This window comes from Lepisosteus platostomus, chromosome 4, assembly GCF_059453375.1.
Source record: "Lepisosteus platostomus isolate fLepPlt1 chromosome 4, fLepPlt1.hap1, whole genome shotgun sequence".
NCBI lineage: Eukaryota > Metazoa > Chordata > Actinopteri > Semionotiformes > Lepisosteidae > Lepisosteus > Lepisosteus platostomus.
This window is the reverse complement of record NC_142614.1, coordinates 10,335,134-10,351,977: the sequence shown is the minus strand read 5'-3', so window position 1 is coordinate 10,351,977 and position 16,844 is coordinate 10,335,134. Positions and strand designations below refer to the sequence as shown.

General features: G+C 52.0%; 2 protein-coding genes across 5 annotated transcripts; both read left to right on the top strand.

Annotated features, from left to right (window-relative positions):
* Positions 1–6: 6 nt before the first annotated feature.
* LOC148672533 (uncharacterized) lies at positions 7–7,201 on the top strand. 3 transcript variants are annotated; one of them, XR_015935818.1, is made up of 6 exons: positions 7–156; positions 1,431–1,506; positions 1,607–1,790; positions 2,540–2,655; positions 2,854–3,864; positions 5,173–7,201. XR_015935818.1 is itself a non-coding variant. In XM_088628358.1 (5 exons), the coding sequence occupies exons 2-5, from the start codon at positions 1,495–1,497 to the stop codon at positions 2,980–2,982; spliced, it is 441 nt and encodes a 146-aa protein (XP_088484484.1). In that variant the 5' UTR covers positions 7–156; positions 1,431–1,494; the 3' UTR covers positions 2,983–7,201. The 3 variants fall into 3 exon arrangements, 2 of the variants coding, with proteins under 2 accessions (XP_088484484.1, XP_088484485.1); XM_088628358.1 differs by having other exon boundaries at positions 2,854–7,201; XM_088628359.1 differs by lacking the exon at positions 7–156 and adding an exon at positions 498–628 and having other exon boundaries at positions 2,854–7,201.
* A 380-nt stretch (positions 7,202–7,581) lies between these two features.
* Positions 7,582–15,068, top strand: LOC148672532 (ceramide-1-phosphate transfer protein-like). Of its 2 annotated transcripts, none has more exons than XM_088628357.1 (4): positions 7,582–8,112; positions 11,686–11,768; positions 12,197–12,360; positions 13,042–15,068. In XM_088628357.1, the coding sequence occupies exons 1-4, from the start codon at positions 8,019–8,021 to the stop codon at positions 13,562–13,564; spliced, it is 864 nt and encodes a 287-aa protein (XP_088484483.1). In that variant the 5' UTR covers positions 7,582–8,018; the 3' UTR covers positions 13,565–15,068. The 2 variants fall into 2 exon arrangements, with proteins under 2 accessions (XP_088484483.1, XP_088484481.1); XM_088628355.1 differs by having other exon boundaries at positions 7,584–8,112; positions 11,683–11,768.
* Positions 15,069–16,844: the final 1,776 nt, after the last annotated feature.

Here is a 16,844-nt window from a genome sequence, read left to right as displayed (position 1 = left end):
TTTTCCCCCCTTTAACTCGCGGTTACCATGGCAGCAACCCCTGGACCCGAGACGCTATAAAAGCCGGGGTCATTAATTAACGGGGAGGGAAACACATCAGACATCAAAACACGGAGCGCCGTAGAACTCAAAACAAAAAAAGGCGAAAAAACCGAGGTTTGCACAATTACATCCTGTTTGCTTGAACGCTATCACGATGCACAGGCACAGCAGCAGGTGTGTCTGGAGGTAATGGAGCCTGTCCCGGGGGAGAGACTCTCTGTCCCGCTGTGGGAACGCAGTTCTCTGAATGCGTCTGCGGAGACGAGACGGAACAAGAAATCTCAGAGGGGAAAAAAAGAACGAACAAGCGCAAAACGCATTCGTCGTAATTTTTTAAAAGAAAAAGGGGCGACGTTAGGACGCGTCGGTTCGGATAGTGACGGTCCCGGGACCGGCTCCGGGCGACACCGCAGCACCCCGGCTCCTCCCTCTGCAAAACACCTGCGATAAGCGCCTCTGGCTCCTCACGGACTTTGTGCCCCGGGAGCGGCGCTCGGATCGCAGGCTGGGCCCGGTCTGGGAAAGCAGCCCGATCTCCGCTCGGAGCCAGCTGTCGCGCCGCCGTGACCCGACTGGGCTGGATTAAGTGCGTGGTCTAGGGGTGACCGTGCGTGTATGTGTGCGTAGTGCGTGTAGTGTGTGTGTATATGAGTGTGTTAGTGTGTGCTGGGACTGTGTGTGTTATGACCGTGTGTTAGTGTGTCTGTATGGGTGTCTTTATGCTATATGAGTATGTTCGTGTGTGTGGTGTTACTGTGTGTATGAGTGTGTGTGTTGACGTTTATGTGAGTGTGTTAGTGTGTGCTGGGACTGTGTATGTTATGACTGTGTGTTTGCTGTGTTAGTGTGTCTGTATGGGTGTCTTTATGCTATATGAGTATGTTCGTGTGTGTAGTGTTAGTGTGTGTATGAGTGTGTGTGTGCTGCCCAGGGTCAGAGGAGTATCCATTACTCCTGTCTATAAATACCCAGGATCACTGACCAGCACAGGGAGGTAGCAGGAAGTGCTGTATCCGGGTTCACAGGCGCAGAAAGTGTCTGTTACTCTCCCAGCAGGATAGTGAGGGGAGAGCTGTTCATCTGCCTGTCTGTCTGCCAGTCTATCAGTGTGTCTCCCTGCCTGTCTGTCTCCCTGCCTTGTCAGTCAGTCTGTCAGTGTGTCTCCCTGCCTGTTAGTCAGTCTGTCAGTGTGTCTCCCTGCCTGTCTGTCTGTCTGCCAGTCTATAAGTGTGTCTCCCTGCCTGTCAGTCAGTCTGTCGGTGTGTCTCCCTGCCTTCCTACCTGTCTGACAGTCTGCAGAGATCTGTCACCGTGAATCCCTGCTCCAGTTGTTCTCCGAGCAGCTGTGTGCCTCTGGAGCTCAGAACGCCTCTGTCTCTCCCCTGCAGGCCAGTCTGCAGTCTGCGGACAGGAGGGTCCATCAGGCCACCCAGGGACCAGGAGCCCCCAGGAATGGATCCCCAGGTAACAGGAAACAGCCCTTCTTCCCCTGGAGTCTGGATGGCTTGTAATGTCTGAAAACAAGTGAGAAAAGGGATGATGCGTCTTCTCCCACTCTCTGCAGAACTCAGAGGACGCCCCCTGTAGGCGACCTGAGGTTCTTATTATCCCGATGACCCCCAGACTCTGTTCCACCACGGATAACCCCCTGGTCTCACCCCTGACCTCCGGCACTCCAACATCGCCGACAGGGCCCTTATCGCCCCTGTCACCTACCTCCCCACAGGCGGGCTCCCCCAGTAAAGACAGTGAGTCTCTCAGTGCAGTGGTAATGTACTGTAGTGTCCAGTGTGTCTGTATTAACCCATCTCTCTCGGTGCAGTGTTAATGGACTGTAGTGTCCAGTGTGTCTATATTAACCCCTCTCTCTCAGTGCAGTGTTAATGTACTGTAGTGTCCAGTGTGTCTGTATTAACCCCTCTCTCTCAGTGCAGTGTTAATGGACTGTAGTGTCCAGTGTGTCTGTATTAACCCCTCTCTCTCTCAGTGCAGTGTTAATGTACTGTAGTGTCCAGTGTGCCTGTATTAACCCCTCTCTCTCAGTGCAGTGTTAATGTACTGTAGTGTCCAGTGTGTCTATATTAACCCCTCTCTCTCAGTGCAGTGTTAATGTACTGTAGTGTCCAGTGTGTCTGTATTAACCCCTCTCTCTCAGTGCAGTGTTAATGGACTGTGGTGTTCAGTGTGTCTGTATTAACCCCTCTCTCTCAATGCAATGTTAATGTACTGTAGTGTCCAGTGTGTCTGTATTAACCCCTCTCTCTCAGTGCAGTGTTAATGGACTGTAGTGTCCAGTGTGTCTGTATTAACCCCTCTCTCTCAATGCAATGTTAATGGACTGTAGTGTCCAGTGTGTCTGTATTAACCCCTCTCTCTCAGTGCAGTGTTAATGTACTGTAGTGTCCAGTGTGTCTGTACTAACCCCTCTCTCTCAGTGCAGTGTTAATGGACTGTAGTGTCCAGTGTGTCTGTATTAACATGTCTCTTTCTCTCACAGGGTGTCTCTCTCTCAGCAGCCCTGAGTTGCTGTCGGAGCTGAAGACTGGTCGGACTCTCAGACACGTTTCCCCCAGCAGTGGACTGACCAGAGTGTTTTCTGGCCGCGGTCGAGCGGTCAGTCTGCCTGTCCGTGTGGCTCTGTGTATCCGTTTGTCCCTCCACCTCCCCCTCTGGCTGCGTGTCTCTCGGTGTTGGTGTGTGTTTCGGTCTGCATGCTCTTCCTATACTCCTTCTTTGTGAAGTGACCACAGATGTACACAAACGAACGAGGATGGAATGCCCCTGACGCCCCTTTCTGTGTGTGTCATCCAGAATCGCCCCCTGAGCCCCGACTCCTTCCCGCCCACCACAGCACCGCCACCTGCTTTGCCTCCTGGGATAGCCAATGGGAGGAGAGGAGAGGCGGGCAGCATGCCTCTACCCAACGGGATGGGGAACTGACCTCACGGCTGTCCTACTCAGGAAGTACTCTGTACATATGTTAGTCAGCCAGGTATTATAGGGTAGGATTATACTGTAAATATGCTGAGATACTCTGCTGCCAGTCATGTGATGGGTTAGCATTCCCAGGCTTTCACTTAAAGAGGATTTGTGTAACTGCAATAACCTTCCCCCCGGAAGCAAGGACCCATACTGCAGGATACTCGGATGGGAAGGGCTGTTTGTCCTTTTAGAGAATTCCTGCCTTTAACAACAATAAAGACACTCCCTCTGTGCTCACAGTCCGTCATGGGCTTTCTGCTGTTCTCCCCTCTCGGTGAACTACCGTCTGTCTTCCTCCTGTTTGGCACGTTTCACCTTATTGACTGTTTTCCTTCTCTCCCCCTCTCTCTCTTTCCCGTCTGTCCGATACCTCGCGTGACTGGCTGACAGGGGAAATGAACTCCTGAAATGAAACGTCCTCCCAGGGGAATGACCTCTTTACAAAGCAAGCGTCGTGTTTTCCTTCTCCAAGGGCCACAGGAGCATTACATGTGACGCGAGTGCCTGGGGCAATTTCACTCTGACAATGGGAGCCAGTTGCGTCAAGATTAACATTTCAGAAAGGAAAACCAGAACCTGCCGGAAGGGGTGGACACAACTTGAATGGTGTTTTTTTTTTAAACGGCGATACACGGGGGATGTGGTGAAAGGAACAGGAAATGAGAAATCAAGATGGAACACATTGCCATGGGGAGGCGTCGGAGACATATCAACATCTCATATCAGTCATATCAACAGCTCAGGCCACCACATGCTCCGCCATTTTAAACAGCTCCGAGTGGGGGTGTGTCCTGAAAGCACAGTTTATCTGAGGAGCCCCTCCAGCAGAGGACAGGGCAGGTGGGTTTTTAATTCAGAGGCTCCTCACTGCACTGAGGTGCCAAGCCATATAGAGCCTTATAGATGAGCAGGAGGATTAGTCCACATGGAATTTGACAGGAAGCCAGTGCAAGGACACCAGGATAGGAGTAATGTGATCAGTTCCACTAGACCTGGTTAAGGATTCTGGCTGCTGAATTATGGACACATGGACGTTTTTTCAATGTGCAGTAGATACCCCAGCAAGTAGGCCATTGCAGTACTCAATTTGAGAGAAAATGAAATAATTGCTTACACTTATATAGTACTTTTCTGGATACTCCACTCAAAGCGCTTTACAGGTGATGGGGATCCCCTCCACCACCACCAGTGGGCAGCCCCACCTGGATAACACATGATCACAGAGAGTCAGGACCTTGGTTTTATATCTCATTTGAAGGACGGAGCCTTTTTACAGTATAGTGTCCCTGTCACTATACTGGGGCATTAGGACACACACAGACCGCAGGGTGAGCGCCCCCTGCTGGCCCCACTAACACATCTTCCAGCAGCAACCTTAGTTTTTCCCAGGAGTCTCCCATCCAGGTACTGACCAGGCTCACACCTGCTGAGCTTCAGGGGGCTGTGAGTTGAGCTGCAGGGCGATATGGCTGCTGGCATGTTGACTAGTTTTTCAGTTACACCGTACAGTGTGCGACAACATAAGACACTGTTTTCACATGTGTAAAAAGTCAATCCTGGATTAGATATCACCCCCAAATTCTTCAATGCAGATTTAAAGTACCGTGCCGTTTGTGGATCAGGTTACTACAGTGGCTTTACAGAGCTGGTGGGGGTGCTGAGATGCATGACACCAGTCTTGGCCCAGTTTACACAGAGGGAATTGAGTCATCCAGGTTTTTGTGTTAGCGATGCAGTTGGCACAGAGACAGCCACTTCAGTGTCAGGTTTAGTATGAAGTAGATTTGAGCATGATCACCGTAGAAGTGATCATTTAGATCACGTGATTTTAATAGCTGACCAAGTGGGAACATGTAAATACTGAAAGGGAGGGAGTGCGGTATCGAGCCCTGACTGACAGCACACTTAATGAGTTCACTTTCAAAACTGAATCCCCCAAGAGACAATCCATACAGTAAAAGCTGAACCATTTAGGAGCAATATCAGAAACTCCAGCTACACCCACTCTCCAGTTCAGTTGTGCTTGAGGGATCTCCTCCACCAAGCAGATGCAGCCTAGTCTAAATAGAAAAGTTGCTCAGTTCGTAAAGTATTGTAGCTTTTATACTCATGTACAACACCCAGTACAATGACCCTTTCTCCTCCCAGAGTCACCCGAGTACCTACAGACCAGCACAAGACCAAGGGACCTACTACAGCCTAATTCTACAAGAGCTTGAGCTGCATGTGCTGTAACTGCATGATGTGAAGTTCTGGGGCGGGGGTAGACATGCCCCAGGAGACAAACTAGGCTGACTCTCAGTATTCCTCACTGAGCAGAGGGTCCTCAGGGACTCCCCTGCACACTCATTCCAGTCTTACTGCAGCAGAGACCTCGCACACAGAGAGCAAGTCAAGCTGTAAAAGTGGAGGCCGAACTCCAGTCATGAGCGGTTACCTGCTCTCCCCCACGTCTCCCTGAGCATTTGTGAAGTTCACTCGGATTCCACGCTCTACAGGAGTAGACACACCAGTCAGATCAGGCATCACCGCAAGAACATCAGCGAAACACTGGATAACTGATCTCATCACAGTACGAGAAGCCTGTCTGAAGGCAGATGTCTCAATTCTTTCATTGCCTTTTGAAAGACTTATTTTGGGCCTATTACTGCCCCTTGTGTCCTCCACTTATCCTAAGACCTCGTTTTTTAACTCTGCTAGTTTTCTGCTTAGTGTGAGCCACTACACTAGAACAAGAATTACAGACCAGAGCAACTAAACAATATCATACACCACAACAACACCAGCAGCATCACCACCCTCATTACAGTGAGGGAAGACCCAGAAACCCACACAGAGAAAAGCAGAAACATCCTCCTGGAACCTCCAAAAACACATAACCCTCCCCCACAAAACTGATAACTGAATGTGGGGAAAAAACTGAAAACAACCTAATATCTCATCTCCCCTGAACTTTTATTCTGCTTTTCTCCATGAAGGGCACCTGTGAGCGAGCTCAGGCATTCTAACGAAGAAGCAGAGCCGATTATCCTGAGCCGGTGTGCCCTCTTGTGGCTCCGAGTGGTACTACTGGCCTCCTCTGAATGCTTTTATCTGTGCTGTACAGTGCAGTAGACAATTTACGCAGTAGTAATATCTCACATGGTGCACAACGCTCTTCTGTTAAACATATAGTAGAAAACACACTGCAGACAGAACAGGAATCTGAAGCCCTGTCGAAGGTGTTGTGAAACAGAGATGAAGTGTATCACACAATACAAAGCACAAAACGGAGCAGGCACAAACACTGCAGGACCTGGCAGCTGGGGGGGTGGTTTGTTTTAAATTCAGGTGTGAAAGAGTTTTCTACAGACAGTGTGAAATGCACAGTTAAGCACTGACTGGATTAAACCCTCGCACAGTCAGCAGGTGTCTGTACACCAGTGAAGAACTGAAGCCCCCCATGTACATGAGATGACAAAACGCCCTCAATCAGGTTTTCACTCCCGTTACCCCTGAGCCTGTGCAGCTCCTGGGTGTCCAACGTAAAGAGGAGCCCCAGATTCTCCAAGCCTCCATTCCTCCTTTTTTAAGGACTGATTGCTGTTGCTCCCTGCCTCCAGGAGACCCTAGCAGTGAAATTAATGTTCAAAGCTCAGCAGCTCGAACCGGGACTTGGAGATCACATCACGTCTGTCCTGAAGTGGTGGAAAGTTCCTACAGCAGCGGACCCCCCTCACGGTTCTCTGTCCAGACAGGACAGGCTCAGTGACCACAGTCTGGACACAAACTCTGGACACAGACAGACCTGTCTATCCAGAGGGGACAGGCTCAGTGACCACAGCCTGGACACAGAAACTGGACACAGACAGACCAGGTTGCCCAGAGAGGCTGTCCAGGGAGGACCGGCTCAGTGACCACAGTCTGGACATAGACACTGGACACATTCCTATCTGTCTCTTTTCTATCTAATCCTGTCCTACAGCCCTTCCTTCTCTACTCGTAATCTACTCCATCGCTCTATCTCTCTCTTAACTACCTGCTCCTTCCCCCTTCCTCAGTGCTCACGCACACCACTGCCACAGTACAGCACCTGTTAACGACAAATGTCATCTGCACTTCAAATAAACGTCTGTCATGTCTTTTCAACAAAATGTCAGTGCATTCGCTGTTAAACGTTTGTGATTTTTCACACTTATTTGTTGCATGTATGTAATATATTTCTTTTAATTCTCAGGTTTTGCTATCAAGAACTTTAATGGGTAGTTACAGATGAGCTGGACTGAGTGTCTTTACGGTCTCTACAGATCTGATGGTGATGAGTGTGAATGTGAAGATACAGATGAGCTGGACTGAGTGTCTTTACAGTCTCTACAGATCTGATGGTGATGAGTGTGAATGTGAAGATACAGATGAGCTGGACTGAGTGTGTTTACAGTCTCTACAGATCTGTTGGTGATGAGTGTTGCTGTGTAGTTACAGATAGGCTGGACTGAGTTTCCCTGCCCAGCTGAGATAACAGTGTGATTGCAACAGAGCAATTTCTGTAGGTTATCCTAGGTCAGAGTGACGTGGCCTTCGCACTATGCAAAGGAAAGAATAAATAACGGCAGCTAAACTCTGGACTTTGCGGAAAGGTTTTTACCGACAGCGAGAGGCGGAGGAGGCGGGCAGGGAAGACAGAGCTGGAGAGAAGAGGCCGCAGGCAGGAAGGAGGGAGGTTTTGCCCCAAGCCGTGCAGAAAACAACCCACCTGGACATACAGGAAGCCAGACCTCCGAGAGAGGGGCAGACGGAGGGGAGGCTGACCGAGGCCGAAGCCGAGACGGAGAGGCAGGGAGGCGGAGGCAGGGAGGACGTCAGGGGCACGAAGGAGGGATAGAGCAGTACGACCGAGCAAAGACACAGAGGGAGAGGAAGAGGAAGGAGAAATCAGAGAGGAGAGAGGAAGGAGCCAGAGGGAGAGGAAGGAGAAATCAGAGGAGAGAGGAAGGGCAGAGAGGGTGAAGAAGAGGATGGCATGTCACTTGGCGATTGGCTGGCGCGGGCGGCAGCTCCTGGCCCTGGGCATCGCTGCCCTCCTGCTCTTCATCGGCTCGGCCTGGCTCCGTGAGTACCAGCCCGCTACCATACGGCAGGGCCTCGTCAGTCACTGCCAGTGGAAGCTTACAAAGCGTTACAGGGGGGGGGTCTGTGAGGCTTAAGGGGAACTGCAGATCCAATTTCTCAGACTGGCTCTTGCATTTTGGCAACAAATCATTTGATCGTGTTGCAGAATGTTACAAATGTCAAATAAAGTGCAAAATCGTGAACTTTGTGAAAGTACTGCACGGTTGCCATGTTGTCGCAGGCAGAGGAGAAACCACTGTCCGTGGCCTGGGCAAGAGTTTGTGTGCATTGCGATATTAAAGTAGGCTGGGCAAGCGATTCCATGTTAACTGGGATGTGTAGTTTTTATTTCGGTTTGAATTCTAACTGTACGCACTGCCTTCGTGTTTGGCCAGGGCTTTAAAGAGAGGGCGCGCCAAACACTTTCAGTGACGTCGTCTCCGCTTTAAAGGTACCCCCCGTCCTGGAAGAATTTTGACCTCAAACGTTTGCCCGGCGTAGTGAAAGCAGCCCTTCCTGCTCACTAGTCACTGTAAGCAAATGAGAAACATGCTCTCCTGGCAACAGTCATCCTTTTTGTCTTTTTGAACTCGCGTATACATGTTAAACGATGCCTCACTGTCGAGCTTTTGGCTGTTCAGAACACAGGGGTCGCACACAAACCAGAGAACTGGATCTGCAAAAAGGTTCCTTTTCCAAGGGATATTAAGCTAGCCAGGAGACACGGGCACTGGTTGTGGTCCCATTGACGGGTTTCTCGACAAGAGTCAGTGCGATATATGATCAAATAAGTGCAGGTTGTGCAGCTGGCGTTTCACCCCAGAAACGTCTGAACGTGATCTGCACACTGCGTGAACGAGTAAGAAGTATCTGCCGGCTAAACCGTCTCAAATTCGATATGTTGAATTCGATTGCACACTGAAATCTGCTGTTCAGGTGATGGCACCAGCTACGGCGCAGCACGTCCTCCACAAATACAAGTCCTGCGTTGTGGGAAATTCTTCCCCAGAGGAGGACACAGCCTTGTGCCGTTTCATGTCTATTGAGCTTGATAAGGACAGCGACACACACTGGGTCTGCCCCACAGACCCCACACACTGCACGGGATTCCCAGCTCTTACTCTGTATACTGTACATAGGCTCGGAATGAAGTTTCTCTCACCTTCGTTATTGTCAGGGAGAGTTCTTTCCGGACCCTATGCAGACGACACAATCCGGGGTTGAGTGAGAAAACAGGAGGGAAAAAGGCACGCAGGAGGCGGGGATGAAGACAGGGGGGCGTGTCCATGGAGTGCCGGTGGTCGGGGGAGGTGTGGCCGAGGCAAACGATCCAGGGAGGAGTCAAACAGGGAATCCAAAACGACGCAAAAGTCCAAGGCCAGGCGATCCATCCGAGACAGACGATGAAAATCAGAACCGGGTCGGGACCGGCAGGGGGGACAGGAACGAGAACAAGAAACAGAAACTAAAACCATAAGGGAGCCAGGCGCATCCAGGTCCCGGGCTTGCACGATGCAGAGCCCGGATTAGCGTCAGCGTCTGGCTTTTAAGGGGGAACTGAAAAGGGGCTGGAACAGGGAACAGGGAACAGGTGTGGGAGATGAAACAAACGAGGAAGGGCTGGAGCGCCTTTAAGAGGAGGGGTTTGCGATCGTGACTGTTATGTGATAAAAGTTGGTTTCATATTTTGTGTATTAGTCGTGTGATTAGATGCGATAACTTCCACTGTCCTGTTGAGCACCTTGTAGAAGGAAACGAGTTGCTGCAGCTGTTAAAGCAAATCACCTTTATTTTGTCTTACTGTACCTTTCGACAAAGGCTAAGTTAACCATACAGTGTAACCCATGTCATAGTCCTGTACCATCAGCCTATGTATTGAAGGGAAACTGCAACTGAACTATTTTTATATTTAGGGCTAGAAAGAAGCAGCATTGATGAGTGCATTTTAAACCACGGTGAAACTATTAAAGTACGAGGTAATGTCACGCCCTCTTCAGCCAGAGGGCGCTCCTTCTCTGTCCTGTCCCTAGTTTCCGGTCTGCTGTCCTTCCTGTCCCTCTCTTTCCCTTGGGCTATATATTTCCGGGTCTTGCACTCTGTCCTGGCTCAGCATTGACGTTCGGATGTCCTGAGACCCGCCTAGCACCAGGGCGCCCCACGTTCGCTCCCTGAGGGCATAGGTTTCTATACGGCATTCCTGAACTCTTTGCACTAATGAGCCCGGGCCTTTTTCCCGTCTCGCCGCTACGCATATGGGTCTTTTTCCTCTCTCCTGCTCCCCACGGTTAGTCCCTTTGGACGTCCGTGACAGGTAAGGTGTTCAACCTCCAATCTGCATCACTAAAGAGACAGAGTTTCAATGCTTAGCAGCAGGACAGTTTATACCTGCAGAATAAATGTCCTTACAAGGTGAGAGAATGTTAACACTTGTGTGACAGCAGAGGGGCGTCATACTGTAACTGCTAAATTGGGAAAGAAAGCATCATTAGAGAGGTGTGTGCAGGGCCGGATGATGTGGGATGAAGGATGTCAGAGAATGAGTCTGTAGGGGTGTCCTGGGCGCTGTCATATACAGGAGGGATGTGCTCTGATCTTAAACAGGGTGCTGTACAGTATACAGTATATGGACATACAGTACAGTGCGATTGACACTTATAATTACACTGAACTAAAATATTATGGAGTTATGTGGTTTTCCTTATAAAACATTACAAATGATCAGGTTAATATTATTTAGGACGAGAGAAGTGCTTGACTGCATCATCTTCGAGTGTCTTGGTCTAGCAGTGACGGTGTGCAGGTATAGTGTCCATCTGGGTACGAGGAAGTGATGGGGAGTTCCGCTAATGGATCTCATGTCCCAGTCGTCATCCCTCCTCTGGAGGGCGCTCCGACCCTTTTGTGTGTTAGTTTCATTATCACGTACGCCTGTCCCTGGATTCACCAGTGTTATCTAAACCTCGTGCCTCTGAAGCCCAGGGCTCCGCTTGGAACATGGAGGTCCGGAGGTAAGGAGGCTCGCCTACCAACCAACCGCCCTACGTCTGTGGCTTGAAGGCAGAGGCTTCCGAACAGCGTCCCGACCATCTGAGTCCGGGGCTCGGAGCGCCTGGCCCCGTCACTCCGTTTTTTAAAATTTCCTTGTCCTTGATCCTGTTCGTGGGTGGGTCACCTCGTTTTGGATTTTGGATTGCGCCCGGATGTCCTGTTTTGGACTGTTCTGGGCCCCCCCCCCTTGCACCTGGATCACTGTCGGCACCGCCCCCTGTTCGCCATCCCTTCTATTCCTCTCCGTGTTTTCCCCGTTGCCCTTCTCCAGTCACTTCCGGATTATACCGTCTGCAGAGGGTCCTAAACTACGCTTCACAGGAGTCAGGACCGGCTCCCGGTACCTCTCAGTGTTTAGTGTAGTCTCTAGTGAAACAAAGAGGATTACTGAAAATTGCCAACAAGAAGAAATCTTGTGTAAATAAAGGAAATGGGGATTCTGGCACAGGGTCACTCAGGCCTGAGGATTCAGGGATGAGAGTGTGATCATGTTAAATCAACGCTGGTTCTTTCTTTCGACAGCAGAGACGAGGCTGCAGGACTGCTCTGCATTCTGGCCCTGTATGAGCCTTTACAACACTGCTGTTGATGGGAGCCTCAATCCTGAGGTGAGAGAGAGGTGGTAATACAGACACACTGGACACTACAGTACACTAACACTGCATTGAGAGAGAGGGGTTAATACAGACACACTGGACACTACAGTACACTAACACTGCACTGAGAGAGAGGGGTTAATACAGACACACTGGACACTACAGTACATTAACACTGCACTGAGAGAGAGGGGTTAATACAGACACACTGGACACTACAGTCCATTAACACTGCACTGAGAGAGAGGGGTTAATACAGACACACTGGACACTACAGTCCATTAACACTGCACTGAGAGAGAGAGGGGTTAATACAGACACACTGGACACTACAGCACATTAACACTGCACTGAGAGAGAAGGGTTAATACAGACACACTGGACACTACAGTCCATTAAGACTGCACATTGCATTATTCTTGTTCTCCGGCTGTGTCCAGGCTGGCAGTCCAGTGTCCAGTGTTGGTAGCTCACAGCCCATTCCTCAGTGTCCAGATCAGAGGTTCCAGATGAGCCGGGTGGTGAGGGAGTTCACTGACGCTGTGACCGAGGACCAAGACGTGCTGCTGGAGCACTACCTGTCCGGCTGGGAGGAGCTGGTCAAGTGAGTGTCCCTTTGGAGCACTGGGCAGTGCTGCACCACACACAGGCTGACCGGCAAGCACAACACACTGACAACACACTGACCAGCTGGCTGGGCAAGCAAATGACACACCGACTGCACAGTCGGGCTAGCGAACGACACACTGACCAGCTGGCCGGGCAAGCAAACAACACACCGACTGCACAGCTGGGCTAACGAATGACACACTGACCAGCTCGCCGGGCAAGTGAACGACACACCAACTGCACAGCTGGGCTAGCGAACGACACACCTGGACAGTCACTAAGTACTTGACCGGTTCAGTGACCGCCTGAATCACTATCGTCTCGATTGGATAAGTGACTGGCCAAATCGCAACCTCTTGATTGGATAAGTGACCGTCCAAATCTCAACCTCTTGAGTGCATAAGTGACCGCCTTAATCACAACCTCTTGATTGGATAAGTGACCAGCCGAATCACAACCTCTTGATTGGATAAGTGACCAGCCGAATCACAACCTCTTGATTGGATAAGTGACTGCTTGAATCACAACCTCTTGATTGGATAAGTGACCAGTTGAATCACTAACCTCTTGATTGGATAAGTGACCAGTTGAATCACTAACCTCTTGATTGGATAAGTGACCAGCCGAACCAGATGACCGCTCACAGCATCTGTCTCCTCCGCTTCTGCTGTTCTAGGTTCATGGAGGCACTGGGCTCCGTGTTGGGCTTCATCTCCCAGGATGTGACTGGGAAGATTGGAGTGGTCCGAGAGCTGGCCCTGGGGGGCTCGGATCGCGCCAGTGGCGATGCCTACCGCACCCTGCGCTCCATGATCCGGATGGAGCTCGCCCGAGGGATTGTGAACTTCCGGGTGAAGACCGCCTCCGGCTGCCGGACCGTGCTGGTGCTGAACCGGGCCCTGAAGTGGCTGGAGCTCTTCCTGGAGAAGCTGGGCCGGGACAAGCGCCGCAGCCCGTCGGAGCTGTGCCGCGAGGCCTACCTGCAGGCCCTGGCGCGCCACCACAGCTGGCTGATGCAGCGGGCGGCCGAGCTGGCCTTCCTGGCCGTGCCCGAGCGCCCTGAGTTCCTGCACATCGTGTGCGCGCGCGACGAGCGGGGCGTGGCCAGGGTGCTGGGCAGTGCCCTGCCGGCCATCGGGCGGGTCTACAACCTGACTAGGGACACGCTGGCGGAGCACAACATGCTGAACCTGCCCTAGAGGGGGAGACAGAGAGCAGCTGACTGCAGCACGGTGCAGGGCAACACTGTACAACACAGCACAGAGCTGCACTTTATAACACAGCACAGGGCAACACAGCACAGAGCTGTACTTTATAACACAGCACAGGGCAACACTGTACAACACAGCACAGAGCTGCACTTTATAACACAGCACAGGGCAACACAGCACAGAGCTGTACTTTATAACACAGCACAGGGCAACACTGTACAACACAGCACAGAGCTGCACAGCGCAGGGCAACACTATATAACACAGTACAGAGCTGCATTGTATTACACAACACAGAGCTGCACTTTATAACACAGCACAGGGCAACACTGTATAACACAGCACAGAGAAGCCCAGCACTGTGCAGGGCAACACTGTATAACACAGCACAGAGAAGCCCAGCACTGTGCAGGGTAACAATGTGTAACACAGCACAGAGGAGCCCAGCACTCTGCAGGGTAACAATGTGTAACACAGCACAGAGGAGCCCAGCACTCTGCAGGGCAACACTGTATAACAGAGCAAAGGAGCCCAGCACTGTGCAGGGCAACACTGTGTAACAGAGCAGAGGAGTCCAGCACTGTGCAGGGCAACACTGTATAACAGAGCAGAGGAGCCCAGCACTGTGCAGGGCAACACTGTGTAACACAGAGCAGAGGAGCCCAGCACTGTGCAGGGCAACACTGTGTAACAGAGCAGAGGAGTCCAGCACTGTGCAGGGCAACACTGTGTAACAGAGCAGAGGAGTCCAGCACTGTGCAGGGCAACACTGTATAACAGAGCAGAGGAGCCCAGCACTGTGCAGGGCAACACTGTGTAACACAGAGCAGAGGAGCCCAGCACTGTGCAGGGCAACACTGTATAACACAGAGCAGATCAGTTCAGCATGGCAAAAACCTAAAACACTACCTAAACCTAAAACACTGTGCTGGTCTTACAGTGACTGTGGATGATTTACTATTTGATTACTCTAAAGGAAGCTAGAAAAGCAGGTATGCAGGTGTTTTTAAACTTCCTGAAAGCGTATAGCAGCACCATCTGGTGGATGCTGGTCAGCTAAACATCTTTGAGTGGAGATGTGGGCCTGTGCACACTTCAGGGCCTGACTGAGAAGCTCAGGCTGATGCTTAAGAAAAAGCAGCAGATAGGAGGAAGAGTGGTTTGCACTGTGACTGCGGGTTCTGAACTTTGGGATTCCAATGGGTGCAGTAGCATGGTGTGGCCACACAGGGGCACTCTAAGCACACACATAGCAGCAGTGCCTTTGACGTGCCGGCAGCATCTTCAGTAAAGAGGATTTACTGCAGACTCTGGGTCTTGGCTCTTACAGTCGGTAGGACTCATGTGTGTCCTTTACAGAATTCCTTCCTAAAGATCTGGGCGTACACAGCTGCTGTCTCACATGTAACTTGAAATTGTGAAGCAATCTCTACTACTGTTGTTGATTTTCTGTGCATTTTGGTAATATTGCTTATAAAAAGAATCATCGAGACCTAAGGTGTTAAAAACATTACTAGTTCGGGATGCCCCACTGGACCAGCAACAGGGTGAGCAAGATGATAGGTGGCTGGGCAGCCACAGGGGGGCGCTGTTCTGGAGCAGACCCAGAGAGCCACGTGATTGGATGATTGGTTCAGGACCACCCCGCCCCGCCCTCTGCCCCTTCAGACAGACATACTCTGGCTCCTGCGGAACCCAGGCGGACCAGAACCGGTGACAACCGGACCACAGCGCAGGCCTGTCCTCGCTGAGCCCCCCAGAGGGTTGTGTTAGCAGTGCTCTTCCCCTGCAGCAGCCTGGCTCCGGCACAGGGAGAGGGAGGGAGGAGACAGCGGCCGCTGGGTCCTGGGGGAGGAGAAGAGCTCACCGGTCAAACGTCAGAGAGAGAGGGAGGCTGCTGAGCCTGTGCGGAGCAGGATTAGAGCCTCCGAGATTAGCGCCCAGGCCTGAGGGATTGGACACGAGAGAACAATCTGTCCGTCTGCTGCCCTCCTCCCTCTGTCCCGCCCTCCTGCGCATGAACCCCCGCTCTCCTCCCCCTTCTCCCTCCGTCTCGTCCCCCTCTCCTTGCCCGGCTGGCCTGCTCAGCAGCGCTGCTGTGTCTGTGTCCCAGTCTGTTCGTGCGCGGTGGTGGACGAGCCCCCCTTGGGCCTCCTGCTGAGTGCAGTGCTCAGTCTGGGGGGAAAGGGGCTAAGGTGGTGCAGAGGACAGTGGGAAGAGTAAGACAGGAGGGGCGGTGTAGAGGACAGTGGGAAGAGAAAGTGTGGAGGGGCGGTGAAGAGGACAATGAGAAGAGAAAGCAGCACCAGCAGTTCCTGGGGCAGCAGGGTTGCAGTGTTGCAATGTTGCCCAACGCAACCCCCTCCCAGTTGAACTGACCCTGGTGTGCGGCTCCTCCCAGTCACGGCTGAATTCCAGAGAGGGCCCCCGAGGTGATCCAGGTATATGGGGGTGCCTTCCCGAGGGGCTCTTGTTCCATCTGGGACAGCCAGTCAGTTGTCAGCCAACTAAGAGGAGGTTAATACAGTGGTACAGCCAACACTGCACACAGAATATGTGACCCACTCTGTGATTCTGGGCGTCACAGCGGTCACTGCTCCGGCCACTTGCGCCCTCGCTTGGGGCATCACAGCGGTCGCTGACGCTGTCCACACGCGCCCTCCCCTGGGGCATCACAGCGGTCGCTGACGCTGTCCACACGCGCCCTCCCCCGGGGCATCACAGCGGTCGCTGACGCTGTCCACACGCGCCCTCCCCTGGGGCATCACAGCGGTCGCTGACGCTGTCCACACGCACCCTCCCCTGGGGCATCACAGCGGTCACTGCTCCAGCCACACAGTCCCCATGGGCATCACACCATCATACGCAGGTCACTCCACCCCACAAACCCCCAGCACCCTTGACGCTCTCCTGTTCATCTCTCCACAGGGAGAGGAGGAGCTCTCTGCTGAGGGCACCTTGTGCCTCTCTCCTGGACACCACTTCCTCTTTCTCCCACATTGCCAAGTATCCATCCATCTTCTAACCACTTCTTCCAATTCTGGGTCGCGGGGGAGCTGGACAGGACACCAGTCCATCACAGGGCGGACACACAGACAGAAACACATACTCTCACACCAGGGCCAGCTCTCCCAGAAGCCAATTAAACTACCAGCTTGTCTCTGGACTGTGGAGGGAAACAAGAGCACCTGCAGGAAACCCACACAAACATGTGGAGAACATGCCGACTCCACACAGACAGCACCCCAGGTCAGGACTTGAACCCAGG

Excerpts from the sequence above, each read along its gene's own strand:
- LOC148672533 (XM_088628358.1), top strand. Across the intron at positions 1,791-2,539 it reads GGGCTCCCCCAGTAAAGACA|GGTGTCTCTCTCTCAGCAGC; the intron begins GTGAGTCTCTCA and ends TTTCTCTCACAG. Across the intron at positions 2,656-2,853 it reads TTTCTGGCCGCGGTCGAGCG|AATCGCCCCCTGAGCCCCGA; the intron begins GTCAGTCTGCCT and ends TGTGTCATCCAG.
- LOC148672532 (XM_088628355.1), top strand. The coding sequence starts at position 8,019 with ATGGCATGTCACTTGGCGATTGGCTGGCGCGGGCGGCAGCTCCTGGCC. Across the intron at positions 11,769-12,196 it reads ATGGGAGCCTCAATCCTGAG|GCTGGCAGTCCAGTGTCCAG; the intron begins GTGAGAGAGAGG and ends GGCTGTGTCCAG. Across the intron at positions 12,361-13,041 it reads GGCTGGGAGGAGCTGGTCAA|GTTCATGGAGGCACTGGGCT; the intron begins GTGAGTGTCCCT and ends CTGCTGTTCTAG.